This window comes from Ctenopharyngodon idella, chromosome 5, assembly GCF_019924925.1.
Source record: "Ctenopharyngodon idella isolate HZGC_01 chromosome 5, HZGC01, whole genome shotgun sequence".
Classification (NCBI taxonomy): Eukaryota; Metazoa; Chordata; class Actinopteri; order Cypriniformes; family Xenocyprididae; genus Ctenopharyngodon; species Ctenopharyngodon idella.
In genome coordinates, this window is record NC_067224.1 from 19,772,673 (window position 1) to 19,787,915 (window position 15,243).

The 15,243-nt window shown below is 36.1% G+C and overlaps 1 protein-coding gene across 1 annotated transcript; it reads right to left on the reverse strand.

Annotated features, from left to right (window-relative positions):
* Positions 1 to 624: 624 nt before the first annotated feature.
* Positions 625 to 15,155, reverse strand: p2rx5 (purinergic receptor P2X, ligand-gated ion channel, 5). Its single transcript, XM_051895346.1, has 12 exons — positions 12,671 to 15,155; positions 11,786 to 11,936; positions 7,735 to 7,806; positions 7,471 to 7,546; positions 7,281 to 7,365; positions 7,090 to 7,170; positions 5,838 to 5,979; positions 2,372 to 2,511; positions 1,994 to 2,087; positions 1,830 to 1,895; positions 1,649 to 1,734; positions 625 to 1,530 (listed from the first exon to the last, which is right to left on the reverse strand). Exons 1-12 carry the CDS (start codon positions 12,802 to 12,804, stop codon positions 1,239 to 1,241), a joined length of 1,419 nt encoding a protein of 472 aa, XP_051751306.1. The 5' UTR covers positions 12,805 to 15,155; the 3' UTR covers positions 625 to 1,238.
* Positions 15,156 to 15,243: the final 88 nt, after the last annotated feature.

The window sequence follows — 15,243 nt, forward strand, 5'->3', positions numbered from 1 at the left end:
TAAGTCAGTGCCATTTTTTTTTTTTTTTTTGTCTCGAGATGCACACCAAGAATGTTTTTTTCTAGGGTATGTTTATAAAAGCTACTTAAAATACTTTAATTGAACTAAGGCCTAATCCTGGCTTAATCTAAGCCCTGTCTGTGAAACCAGGCCTTTGTGTTTTTGAAAGAAGTCTCTAATGCTTGAGGCTACATTTATTTAATCAAAAATACATCAAAAAGTTATATTGTGAAATTATACAATTAAAAATAAGTTTTCTTTATCCATGTATTTTAAAATTTAATTTATTCCTGCTATGACAAATCTGAATTTTCAGTGTCACGTGATCCTTCAGAAATCATTCTAATATACTGATTTGCTGCTCGTGAAATAATTATCAAAGTTGTGCTGCCTAATATTTTTGTGGAAACCGTGATGCATTTTTTCAGGGTTCCTTCGAAAGAAGAGTATTTAATTCAAATAGAATCTTCTGTAACATTATAAATTGTCTTTACTGACACTTTTGATCAGTTTAATGCAAAAACTATTAATTTCTTTAAAAAAAAAAAGTAGTGTAGATATTTTTTTTAAAAACAACACATTTTTAAGGTTGTACTGTTTTTACATTTATTCAAGATGAAAACAAATAGTTCAACATTTATTCAATGTTGGTTTGACAGTTTTTTGGTGTCAGGTCAGATTTACAATAAATATTTTAGCTTATTATAAATCCTTTGTAACAAAAACATCCATTGGCATTTAAACACTAAACTCTAAAAAAAGATGGATCTTTGAAGGTTCTTTACACGTAGTAACAGTTCTGTTTAGAACCGTATTGTCCTGAAGATCCCCTTATTTGCTGAAATGGTTCTTTGTGTTAGAGTTTAGGGTTCTTTATTCACGCCTTTTTGTTTTTCAAATCTGTAACTGTCGAAGCCATCTTACTGGTTTTCTGAAGCTCAGCCATTCAATTACGCATGATTTCTTTCTTAAAATGTCTATAAATTTTAACTCTCAATTTGGAACTGGTTTCCTACCAATCATGGCTTTTTCTCTTTGTAGTTTAACAAAACGACCAGCTCTGTTCTGTCTGAAGAACCCAAATTTGGTACTTTTGAGAAACATTTCTTAAGAGTGTAGGAGAGCATAAACAACACTGGCACTATTCCTCTTTGGTATGACTGAGCATAGACCCGCTATAACAACTCCCTTCATACATCCACAGTAAATCCAATGGGATTCAGTGTCAGAAAAATCCTCTACTGGTTGCGTGGTGTTCTCAAGGTTGAAACAGGAGAAATGGTCTGTTTTTCCATAGCATGCTGAGTCCTGAATGTCACTGTACCCTGTGGCTTTCTCTCAGGACTGTGGGTTTTGAGCGCTGAGCCTGTGGGCTGGATCTGTTTCTCTGGGTTGTTATTGGGCTGAGATGACACTGATGTCAATGGCTGCATCTCTATTGCCTGTTTCTCCTCCCTCTTGTGTCGCCCATCTTGGTGATGATGACTGTGGTGTCTTGCATGCTTTCTCTCTCTGTGCTTAGGTTGTTTCCTAGAGGTGTAAATAGTATGAATGAAAACCATATGCAAATAATAATGAATCCACTGCAGTTAAACTGTTTAAAAATCACACAATAGTACATCATATAAAATCACAAGTAGAATCTTACTTTGTGATTGCCTCAAATTTTGTCTCTCTGTAGAAGGAGCTTTTGCTCATCATATAGAGCAGAATCATGTCACAGGCAAAAACCCCCTGTGGAATGAGATGAGCACCGATCATATCAGAGTCTGAGAAACATCTTTTATCAACCATTAGTGACACTGCTGGGAACTAGCTTATATACTCACAGCACCCATTAAAGCAAGTCCAGAACCAATATTGATCACTGTAGGAATGATACTGAATTTACCAGCCTAGAAAACAAATAAGCTGACAAAGTAAATATCATATTTTTACTATTTCACCATGACATCAATGACAGGAATATATAATAATTTTGATTATCTCTTACCTTTCCACTCACTAATATATCAAAGCGAATGCCATACACTTTAAATAGATTCCGATAGGTTTGACCTGCTGCATCATTGTAGTATCGAGCAAATCTTGAAAATGAGAGAAACATGTCAGCCAGTGTAATGCTACAGTTCCAAAACAAAATGCTTTGAAAGAAAAGTAAAAGTGGTGAAAACTGTTATTATATATTATATTATATAGAAAACTAGCCATTTAAAAATGCTCTCTGTCAATGAATCATTTTGTATGGTCAGGTTTGCTGACATGTTTTAGAAGGTGGAGTTTTGGTGAAAGGTCATGTGGTTAGCAAAATTGCTGAAATCACTTATAGAACCTTGTTATATGAGTGAAAATCAATAAATCAGAGCAATACCTGAAGTTGTAACCAGAGGTGACAGAGCGCTGTGGATTTTCAGAGGAATCCAAGCGTGTGAAACTATATTCAGGGTTACACTGAGATTCATCTTTATCCAAATCACAATTCCACTCGATTCCTACTGCAATTGAACCACCCTGTGTGTGTATATGAAAGAAAAGTAAACATAAAATTAGAATCTTATTAAAATATGGTGCATCATGGTATTCTTTTGCAGTTTGGGGACTTAACTGTTCCAGTCAAAGTTTTATTTATTTATTTTGCATATAGAAATTGAATATGCTTAATCCATAGAGTGCCAGATGACACTTTTGCTGGAAAAGGATGGCATACAGACCAAATTGTTTATAATTTTCAACCCATTCTAAATGATGCTTCTAATACTGTCATGGGTCACTGTTTTGCTTATTCTGCATATTTTAATTATATAGCAGACACATAAAGACCCGGTTTCACAGACAGGGCTTAGATTAAACCAGGATTAGGCCTTAGTTCAATTAGGACATTTAAGTAGCTTTTATAAATGTGCCTTAGTAAAAAAACATTAGTTCAGTTCAGTTTATTTATAAAGCACATTTAAAAACGGCCACAGGCTGACCAAAGGGCTGTACACATAGAAATAGAGCTAAGAGAGATTAATAACACCAATAATATTAAACACAGTTACTGGTGTGCATCTTGAGACAAAACAATGGCACTGACATTTTAAGATATGTCAGTGCAAGTTGCTTTCAGTTGAAACAGCTCAAACATGCATTTTAGTCTGGGACTAGGCTTAAAGGGTTAGTTCACCCAAAAATGAAAATTCTGTCATTAAATACTCAACCTCATGTCGTTCCACACCCGTAAGACCTTCCTTCATCTTTAAAAAACATATTAAGATATTTTTTGATGAAATCAGAGAGCTCTCTGACTCCTCAATAGACAGCAATTTAACCACAACTTTCAAGGTACAGAAAGGTACTAAAGGCATCTTTAGAACAGTCAACGTGACTACAGTGGTTCAACCTTAATTTTATGAAGCGACGGGAATACCTTTTTTGTGCAAAAACAAAATAAAAATAATGACTTTATTCAGCAATACAGTGGTGCAAAAAAGTATTTAGTCAGCCACCAATTGTGCAAGTTCTCCCACTTTAAAAGATGAGAGAGGCCTGTAATTTTCATCATAGGTACACTTCAACTATGAGAGACAGAATGGGGGAAAGAATCCAGGAAATTACATTGTAGGATTTTTAATGAATTAATTGGTAAATTCCTCTGTAAAATAAGTATTTGGTCACCTACAAAAAAGCAAGATTTCTGGCTGTCACAGACCTGTAACTTCTTCTTTAAGAGGCTCCTCTGTCCTCCACTCGTTACCTGTATTAATGGCACCTGTTTGAACTCGTTATCAGTATAAAAGACACCTGTCCACAACCTCAAACAGTCAGACTCCATACTCCACTATGGCCAAGACCAAAGAGCTGTCAAAGGACACCAGAAACAAAATTGTAGACCTGCACCAGGCTGGGAAGACTGAATCTGCAATAGGTAAGCAGCTTGGTGTGAAGAAATCAACTGTGGGAGCAATTATTAGAAAATGGAAGACATACAAGACCACTGATAATCTCCCTCGATCTGGGGCTCCACGCAAGATCTCACCCCGTGGGGTCAAAATGATCACAAGAACAGTGAGCAAAAATCCTAGAACCACACGGGGGGACCTAGTGAATGACCTGCAGAGAGCTGGGACCAAAGTAACAAAGGCTACCATCAGTAACACTACGCCGCCAGGGACTCAAATCCTGCAGTGCCAGACGTGTCCCCCTGCTTAAGCCAGTACATGTCCAGGCCCGTCTGAAGTTTGCTAGAGAGCATTTGGATGATCCAGAAGAGGACTGGGAGAATGTCATATGGTCAGATGAAACCAAAATAGAACTTTTTGGTAAAAACTCAACTCGTCTTGTTTGGAGGAGAAAGAATGCTGAGTTGCATCCAAAGAACACTATACCTACTGTGAAGCATGGGGGTGAAAACATCATGCTTTGGGGCTGTTTTTCTGCAAAGGGACCAGGACGACTGTTCTGTGTAAAGGAAAGAATGAATGGGGCCATGTATCGTGAGATTTTGAGTGAAAACCTCCTTCCATCAGCAAGGGCATTGAAGATGAAACGTGGCTGGGTCTTTCAGCATGACAATGATCCCAAACACACCGCCCGGGCAACGAAGGAGTGGCTTCGTAAGAAGCATTTCAAGGTCTTGGAGTGGCCTAGCCAGTCTCCAGATCTCAACCCCATAGAAAATCTTTGGAGGGAGTTGAAAATCCGTGTCGCCCAGCGACAGCCCCAAAACATCACTGCTCTAGAGGAGATCTGCATGGAGGAATGGGCCAAACTACCAGCAACAGTGTGTAAAAACCTTGTGGAGACTTACAGAAAACGTTTGACCTCTGTCATTGCCAACAAAGGGTATATAACAAAGTATTGAGATGAACTTTTGTTATTGACCAAATACTTATTTTCCACCATAATTTGCAAATAAATTCTTTAAAAATCAGACAATGTGATTTTTTTTTTTTTTTTTTTTTTTTTTTGTCTCTCATAGTTAATGTACCTATGATGAAAATTACAGGCCTCTCTCATCTTTTTAAGTGGGAGAACTTGCACAATTGGTGGCTGACTAAATACTTTTTTTGCCCCACTGTATCTTCTTTTCTGTGTCAATCTCCTAAGCTGTATACGTTCAGTGCTTCCGTGTTCTACGTCAGAACGGCGGCTCATTATTGGCCGGCTCCTGCGTCAGCATCACACGCATGCGTCGTGCTGCTCACATGAACAGCGTCGGCCAATACTGACATAAACACAGAAGCGCTGCACTGTACTTACTACGTCAACGGCGTAGGAGACTGACATTGAAGAGATTGTTGAATAAAGTCATTATTTTTGTTTTGTTTATGCACACAAAAAGTATTCCCGTTGCTTCATAACATTAAGGTTGAACCACTGCAGTCACATGGACTATTTTACCAATGTCTTTAGTACCTTTCTGGACCTTGAAAGCGGTAGTTAAATTGCAGTATATGGAGGAGTCAGAGAGCTCACGGATTTCATAAAAAATATCTTAATTTGTGCTCCGAAGATGAACGAAGATCTTATGGGTGTGGAACGACATGAGGATGAGTAATTAATGACTTTTTTGGGTGAACTAACCCTTTAAGCCTTGTCTGTGAAACCGGGGGAAGATGTTCAAACATATTTGTGTGGCTTAAGTGTCCAAATACTTTTTGGGGTGCCTGGATCAACATTTTGATATTATTTAAAAAATCCGAAAAAATCCCAAAATCATACACTAAAAAAGATCACTGCCTCAATGTGGACAATCTGCTTATACACTGAGCTGCTGCTTGAATATCAACTACCAGTGTGTTTACAATGGTGCAGACTTGCTTGTTTTAAGTTGTCATGTTGTTTAAACCACTTGCCTTCGTTGCCATGTCCTGGAAATTGTATCCAGTGCGGTTAATCACATCTCCCACAAGAAAGATGGGACAATAGGGATGATGTTCTTTGTCATATCTGCATGTTTTGAGATATGTGCTGTTGGTGGTAGGCAGGACGTTGGATCTTCAAGTGAGAAAAGGAAAAGCGGGAGGAACTTTGTATTTACTTGATATACTATGTGATGACATTGTGGAGATCATGCAGCATCATGACATAAGGACAGATGAACAACTGTCAGCCTGTCACTTAAATGGGCAGAGCACAGGATATCAAGACAGTAAGTCTCAGTGTATATACCACAGGCTGTGTTGGTATAAATAGAGATGAGTAAGAGTCAGATATTCAGAGCAGCTTGTGCTGTGTCGAGCTGTGCCATCAGTATCCAAACATAACACTTTACTGTGTGCAAGACAAGTAGGTCTGCGCTTTCACACCGCTACAAACTATTTATAAGGCATTTGTTTTGTTGATTTCTCAGTTTTTTTAGTATGTGGCTTTGTAACGACTCAGTGAAGAATCACTTTATTTCTGATAAAAAGAAAAAAAGCAAGGTGGAATTGCAATATGGTAGTGTTCAGTTTGGATTAATTATTGTGTTCAGGATTGTATGGGCTCTTTAAATAACTGCTTGCCAGACAACACTCTGTTTATGAGCCACAGAAATGATCCTGCGCTCATGAGTGAACTATGAACTTTCTTATTCAGCAGGAGTTTGAAATGACAACTGAACATGCTGTGCTGACAAAGCATGAAAAGAGTCCAAACAAGGGGGGAAAGGTTACGATACTAGGTTCATATTACTCAGCTGGTGTCCATAATGCACAAGATAGAATTGCTAGATATGATCTACAGATTTTATGAGAAAAGGCTTTAGCAGAAGTATCCTGTGGGAGGGAAGAGATTTTATGTTACTGTTGCTCCACATAAAACTCTGATGGTGCTTTGCAAAGAAAATAACATGCAAAACATTAGGCTGTAGAAAACCTAGTTGAAAAGCTTCAAAAAGACTATTAGAGGTTAGTTCAGTTCTGTCAACAGCATCCGTGGCATGCACACAAGAGCATAAGCAATGAACGCATTACAAGTTCCAATCACTTGTTAGGTCACTAAATGCATTTGCAATGAGTGGCATGTCTGTCTGAGCACACTTATTTCATTTCAGAAAAGTGAGAACATTTATTAGGCTTTAATGTAAAAATAAACACTGACATGATGCATCCAGGCTTCACTTACTTGGAGAAGGCAAATTTTGGAAACTTGATGAAGTTCTTTACATAGACTGTGAAGTTTTCTGCCTTTGCCAGCATGGGCTCCCTGTTGCAACATTTGGCACATTACAGGTACAACACTAATATGTTTTTTTTTAATAGTTTTATACAGGCATGAATAGGGAATAATACTGGCACACAACACTGTTCTCTTACGATGGTGTATGGCCATGCTCAACAGGGCACCAGCCATGAATCTCACAGGTTCCTGTGTCGTTTAGACAGAGGCCTGTCTTCACTCCTGAATAAACAACAGTAAAATGTAGTCCCTTTAAGGCTCAGGAATCAGAAAACATACCAGTGGGTCATAACAATGTAACAACAATGTAACAGGTGTTGTGCTTACCATGGCCTGCTATAACAGTTTCCCCTTTCACACATTCATTGTCATTAGTACAAAAACCATCTGGCACTTTAGGACTCTGAAATAAGTAGAATAAAGTGAACACATACAACAAACTTTAAAATGTACAGAGATCAAAAACTCCATAAACTTCTAAATGAATACAGCTAATTAAGAGACATTACTCTTATATGAATGCCTTATGTCTTTGGTTGCATCATTTGTGTTGGGAATAAAAATAAAATAAAACAACAACCTGTCTCTTACCTCAGGGCAGAAACCCAGTCTTTGGTTTGGTGTCACTAGGTAATTTGTCACAATAAAGAAGACCCTGTCCCCCTGTTAAAAAGAATTGACGATATATTCTTACATAATACATTTTCAAAAGAAAATTAATAGATCAGGACACTTACATTTTGTGTCTAATGTGATACTCTCACTTCAACTTTTCTACATAGAACCAACAGGCTTGACAATTTAAGGTTTTAGTAAATTCATTTTTTAGTCTTTATCTGATAAATGGAGAAAAAAGCCTTGCATCTAACAAAAGCCCAAGAAAATAAGCTTCCAAGCCAAAAAAAGCCTAAAATAAAAACTAGACTTCATAAAAGCTGCCTGTGGCACATTTGATCCAGCTCATCTTACACAGCATCTTTTGTGGTCAATGCCATTAATGAACACTATGAAGGCGTAACCGTGTTCATAGTTAACTACATGTAGCGACGATACTAGTTTAACTACATTTTTTCAGTAGCTTGTCAGTAGTTCAGCTACTTTTAAAACAGTGTAGCTTTTTAAAACAGTGTAGCTTTTTTAGTTAACTACTTTTTCCAGCAAGTAGCGGTCTAGCGCGACCAAAAGCTACAAGCTACATTCCGTTTTGCGTTCTGACGAGCCTGCAATGCATTGAAGCAGCACAGCGTCTTACTAGATCACAAACTAAATTCGTGCATTACTGCCATCTATTGTTATATCACCAGGGTTGGGGAGTAACGGAATACATGTAACGGCGTTACGTAATCAGGATACAAAAATTCGTTACAGTTACGTCAAAAAACGTAGTAATCAGATTACAGTTACATTTTGAAAAAAGGGGGAATACTTTCAGGATTACAATGTTTTCATTTAAAAGTAAATAAATCATTATTTTGCCATAATAACACTATATTAAGCGCTGCTTGATTATACAGTATTTCCTGGTTCTGTTGCCAGTGATGACTCACGTGAGACACCCGCTGGTGCATGCGCAAATAACGCACGTCTACGATCTCAGACGCGGATAATTGCTGCTTCTAGTGTAAACGATGCTTCCCGCGGGGATAAACGCTTTCAATTCATGGAAATTTCGCTGCTTTTTTGTTTTCAAATAAGAAAATGCAAACAACATGGTTGTACAGTGCAAACTCTGCCTTCCAGCTACGAAAACACTTTCTTTATCAAAGGACTAAAAAATAATCTGTAATACCATAATGTAGCCACTAGATGTCTGTATAGCCCTTTATATATATATATATTTTCAGGGCTGTGTATTCCCAAGTTGTGGAAATAAGACATGATTGCTTAGTTTTAATAGGTTTTAAAAGTAACCAAAATGCTAAACATTAAAATTAAAGCAGAACAAATATGAACAGAAATGTTTGATCTGAGCTTGTTCAGTTTGGTTATGATCTGATGTCACTTTTATATTTTTAAGCTCTAAACAACAACAACGATAATAATATTGCAATAGATAATTTATCAGATTTTTAAAATATTTTTATTGTTGAGATCCATTCAAAACTATGGAACATGTGACGTTTAAAAACTTGCAGAAATTGAGAAGAAATAATTAAAATTAAATTTAAAAATGCAATTTATCTAGTTCTTTCTTTCTTTATATAGGCCTATGTGACCTTGAAGTAATCCAAAAGTAATCAGATTACATTACTTTTATATTGTGGTACTTGGATTACATTACTGAATACTTTTTTTATGAAGTAATTTGTAACTGTAACGGAATACATTTTTAAAGTAACCCTCCCAAGCCTGTATATCACACATCTTGCGGCTTTACAGTTCATCGAGAAGAGATCGTCTGATGATTACGTAAAGGACAGGAGTGGGTTTACACTTCACATGAATCGATTAGTAAAGGTTACGCTTAATTTATAAACATGATTAAACGCTGTCTGAGTTGAATACTTCAAGCACATACAGGTGAATAATAGCCTTTTTAAATTGATTGTCCTGCTTTATTGCAGTCTATATCAAATGTATGCAAACTATTTTATTACAGTGGTAACCCACCATAGTTTAATCTGTCCCGCCACAGTTTTATAATGAACCTAAGATCACTAACGCAGCGTTTTGCGTCATTGCATTGGCAAAGCATCCGTCAACTGAACAGAAAACAAAAATCGAGATATAGCTTAGTGCGCTTATCACATGGCAAAGGCTGATCTAATGAAATAGGTTGCTCGGGTTTCAGAATGTTCACGCAAGAAGCGCACGATTCGCGTCTCAAAGCTTTATCACTGCATGTGCTGTGAGTTTAACCTGCATTTTTCTGTGTATCCAATTTAAGTTGCATATATTTTGTTCTTGCATGGATGCAGGTGCAGGTCCGGTTCCAGAATCAAATCACTGAGGGTGCTCCTGAAATTAGTCAGGATGCTGTAGCAAAGTCCCTTTAAGACAAGCCATTTCACTCGGCGGCCATCTTTGAAACACCTCTCGGGCATCCAAGTGCAGCTCCTATCTCTTTGAATGGGGAAACATAAAATTCTCCAAAGCTGTTTGCCAAGCTTTCGATTAAATTTCATATTTGAAATCACCAATGAAATCTTACAACAACTGTCTCATAAATTTTGTTTCTAAACGCTCAAATCATGACAAAAAAACGGTATTTTTTCAGGCTGGACCAAGCTAATGCGCATTCGCAGTTTTAAATGCACGTCTCTTGTGCCTTATTTCGGAGGCGAGCGTCTGACTGTTTCTATAGAAACCGGAGCTTCTAACGGCCACTGCAGTGACGCGATGACTTTACCAATCGCCGATTGGCTCTTATTTAGAAGGCGGGACTTATTCCGCCATATTGTGCGTTGCACTTTCTCCCATTCAAAACAATAGGAGTGACATGTCTTGTGTTATTCTATAGTCTTTGGCTGTAGTAAAATGCAGCTGTAATGTGTAAGCAATGGCTCCACCATAACAATTGAGACATTTAAGATTTTTTTAAGTCATTACTTTTCAAGAATTTCAAAAATACAAAAATTAAAATATTTTTTCTGCATTTACATTGCTTATTATTATTGCATATTTTTGTCCCGTGTTATGATAGCAATTCTGAGCGTGAATCCTGCATTTATATGTAGATATCACTTCTGAAACTGCAGAGTGCAATTGGTCATCGGTCCTTTTATAGCATGAAAAAAAAACTTTTATTAAAATTCTGAATGTATTATATAAAGGGTTCCGTTTGAGGGTTCTAAGGTGCGTAGAACGGGGCCTGCATTGGTGTGACATTTGTAGCAGTTTTGCACTTTGACAGTCAGGTTTGAGATATAGGCTACATTTGAATAATGTATCTTTTGATATACATAACAAAATAACACAGTACGCTTTGAAATCATAATTGTAGTGCATTGCGTTGTTTTAAACCCCAAACATTTTACTGAAACAGTTATTCAGTTATTTGTAATAGGCTATGTCATTTAAAAAAAAAATCTAAGTAGTTTCAATGTAGCTAGCTACTTTTCGTTAGTAACTTGTAGTGTAGCTAACTACTTTTTCAGAAGGGTATCTTGACTGTTTTAATTTATGAGTAGCTTGTAGCTTGTCAAACTACAGTTTCAGAGTAGCTTCCCCAACACTGGGCGTAACACTTTTCTGCAAATAGTTTTGCAAAAGCATTAGGGCACTGCAGGGAATAGAAGGCTTTGGTTTGATCAAATCAAATCTAAAATATAAATGTTGAAAATGACAAATAAATAAATAAATATTAAAGACTATACATAAATACCCCTCTATCAGTCTCTCAGCTGTAAGATCCAACTGTTCTGCATGGATTTAAGCAAAATTATGTCCAAAAAACAGCTATTCATTTAGAGGACATGTAGATGAAAGTAGATATTCCATTATGTAACATAATAAACACAATACATGTGTATTGTTTAAGTTCTTAGCAAAAGATGTGTATGGCATGTCAGTTATCGACATAATCTAACAGATAAAATGGAGATAGTTTCTGAGAAAGTGTATTAACAGAGTACATATGGTTTACAAATATTATAAATTTCTTTCAAAATCTTTCAAATATACAGCAAAGAAGTGTATTTACTTGTGGAGGGATGACATAGTCCTCTGCACCCCATAGCTGCAGACCAAACTGAGAGCTGTTGGTGAAATCTATACCCTTGAGTTTGGTGATCACAGAACTCTGGATGGCTTCCTCAGTCTCCTGATATCCTTTCTTCCAAATAAAAACCCAGCTTTAAGAGGACACATCAACAAAAGAAAATAAACAACAGTGAGAAAAACAACAATTTACATTGTAAAAAACATATATAAAAGTCATTTTAATGGCTATTTAGGGTCTGTGTGAAAGAGAGTAATGCTATAAGCCACATGTATGGCTAACACACCCTGAAGGACATTATAATAACATTTTTTTTTTTTTTTTTTTTTTTTTGTAAAGGACAAGAATAAAGTAGCTTTAAATGGCATTAGGCGGGCTGGTGCTTTTGTGTGTTGCACAGCACACGTGATCCAGGTCATCTTACATTAAGCACCTTTTGCTGCAGCTCCATGGTGCCCAAAAAACGTCTAAGAATTGGGAAGCAGAAGTAAAGAAACTTTTGTCTGGTTCTAATAAATCCATAGACTAAATGGTGATTATTAATCTAAATCAAAACAAAAGTCTTTTTCGTTACATTTAATAGGCCTACTTACAAAACGAGCACCAGCAGGTCGAACAGTGACACTGCAATGGTTTCAGTCTTTCCATTGATATAAATAACATCCAAGACGAGCTTTAACTGTCCGATTACGATTAAATGAAATTTATGAACGATTCGGTTTCATGAGATTCATATAGAAACCATTGTGAGCATAAACAAGCACTTAACGACCTTTTTAAAACATGTACTTTTAAAGATTAAATCTTCTAAAAACTGGCAGAGCCCGCTCGTTCACCTCAACGTCTAGAGAAGCACAAGACACCTACCCGATCAGATATCCAATCACTCCCAGCTGAAAGAGTCTGAACAGAACTCCGACCTTTTTGTTTTTAGCGATGACAAATTTCTCAGTCTTGTAATCGAGTAGAGAGAAGAAAAAGCTACCCCACGTCTGAGCCATGTTCTTGTGTCATTGACAGGCTCGAAGCAGCTGTCAACTGCTCTGCGCTTACGGCGGTGCAACCAGTTCTTCCCCCTAAATATTTCGTCAAAAACTTTTGATTTCTATTCTCTTCCTTGTGTTCCGGAAATTTTTCTTTATTTTGTCAACATTCCTATCATTGATTTAACTGATACGAGCAGTAAATAAGGGGTTACGCTGTTTTTAAGGACGTCTCAAAGGAGCTTTATGACTACAACTAACTTACTCAGCGGATATCCATAATAGTTTTAATGGTGGCAACTGTCGTCAACATTATTTGTTACAGGTATAAATTATAAGGATTATATACTTTTACAGCATATTCATCTAGGTATATATTCATTGTGTTCATTCAATTTATACCATTACATTTCAACATTTTAAGTTGTACAAATTAACATTATGCTATTAGGCCTATCATGAATAAGGAATATAAATTAATTATAAATGATTAATGAATAATAAATTAACCTAGATTAATAAATGCAGTGAATAAATGCATAATATGGAAAATAATTTTATTAAGTAATGTTATGGAATTTAACCTTTTTGTAAAGTGATGATTTTTCATTAGCTCTCGTAGTCTTATGTACAAGGATGCTGTGTGTTTTGACGCGCCTAATAATTTCCATGACCTTTCCAGTCGTTACTATATATAAATAAGGTTTTATTTTTAGAAATAATTCTATATAGGCCTATTGCGATATCCATATGTGAAATAACAATTTGGAATAATAGATTTTAACGATTTATAGTGTACAAATCAAATGTCTCGAATAAGACAATAAAAAAAACTAATTGCTTCAAGCTGGTTTGCGAACATTTTACTCTACTCAAAATATATTTACAAAAACACTACTGGGCTCGACAATAAGGACTGCCCGATGGCCCGGGGCCAGTGTGAACGATGCTCGGGAGAGTTGACAGAACTATCACTTGCCCGATCGGGCCACTGTTGTAGGGGTGTGCGTTATATATAGTCTATGATATCGTAATTGTTGATTTAACAATCTGACATAATCGAGTATGTTCCCCACTTTACAAAAAAAACAAAACAAAAAAACCACACACATTGAGTGCACGCCATGCAGGCATACACTACGTGACGTAGTAGGTGCCATATTTAGAGTGTATGTATTTTATATGTATATAATTTAATATAGTTAATATATTATATTACACGATAATATATTTATTATAATATTACATGAAGAGCGCCATTTTTCTCCAAATATCAGCATGATTACAAATATGATACTTATTTTATACAACGTAGCTACAGTTTAATAAACAAGCAGTTTATATTAATTGACTTACATTTTAGACACCAAATCGCCTGTTTCGCTCTATTTCGCCAACGAAAATAGTTCCAAACAAAGTCCACCGCATTGTTTTTCGTCTCTGAGCAACACTTTCTGAATGAATCAACCATTTGAATGAATCGGTTGAATCTCAATGACTCGCTCATTAACAGGGATTCGCTGCCACCTACTGGCGGGTTTAATTTCACATTTAAAGTGTCTTTTCATTTTTTAAATAATTTCAAATAACATTATTTAATGTTTTATATTTTCAACATTTCAAAACTTTATTTATGCATCTGTAACTACTCTTGACTGATTTAATCTAGTTATATAGTTATACATTAGACTACAATGTCTGTACCTGAAAATCTCCTGTTTAAGCCTACATAAAAACCTGAAAAGCACCATTTAATTCATTTGTTTATTCTGTTGTATTTATTTGTGCTATTACTTGTAATTTGATTATTTGTTCCTGTTGTATTAATTATCTTTACATGTCTAACAATATTTAAAATTTAAGGGAGTTAATCTAGCTTTTAGTGTCATAACCTTATTAAGGTTACATCAATCAAAAACAATAAAAAATAACTAGTCTTATTTCATAGGCCCATTTTCTTTTACATTATGCTTTTTTTTTTTTATTGTGGGGCCAGTAAAAATTTTGCAGTAGCAGGTTAAATATTTTAGAACTAATTACTTGGGTTAGTAATATAATTGCCAGCCAATGACAAATAAACACATATAAGCAGCTCCAGGAAAGCAGGTATGCAATTTCTTAGAGATTTGTTTAAAGTTAGAATTTCAGCTGGCTTATCTGAACAGACACTTGGTGGCACCATCTTACCATTTTTGATATTTGTAGCAGCAGCTGTTAGAACAAGACCATAACAGGTGTCACTGAACTAGATTTTCACCATAGGTTATTATTAACCAAATGTGGAGTATAACCAAATTAGGTATCTGCCATACAGCTTTTAAAATCAAATCTATAAAAGCAAGAAACTTCACCCCAACTTCTACCCATTATCTATAGAAATCCTAGTGCTTGGCTCCAGGAACTTATATTTTTACAAGCCTACAAAGACAAAGCCCCTCGATATTCTAAATACTTGCA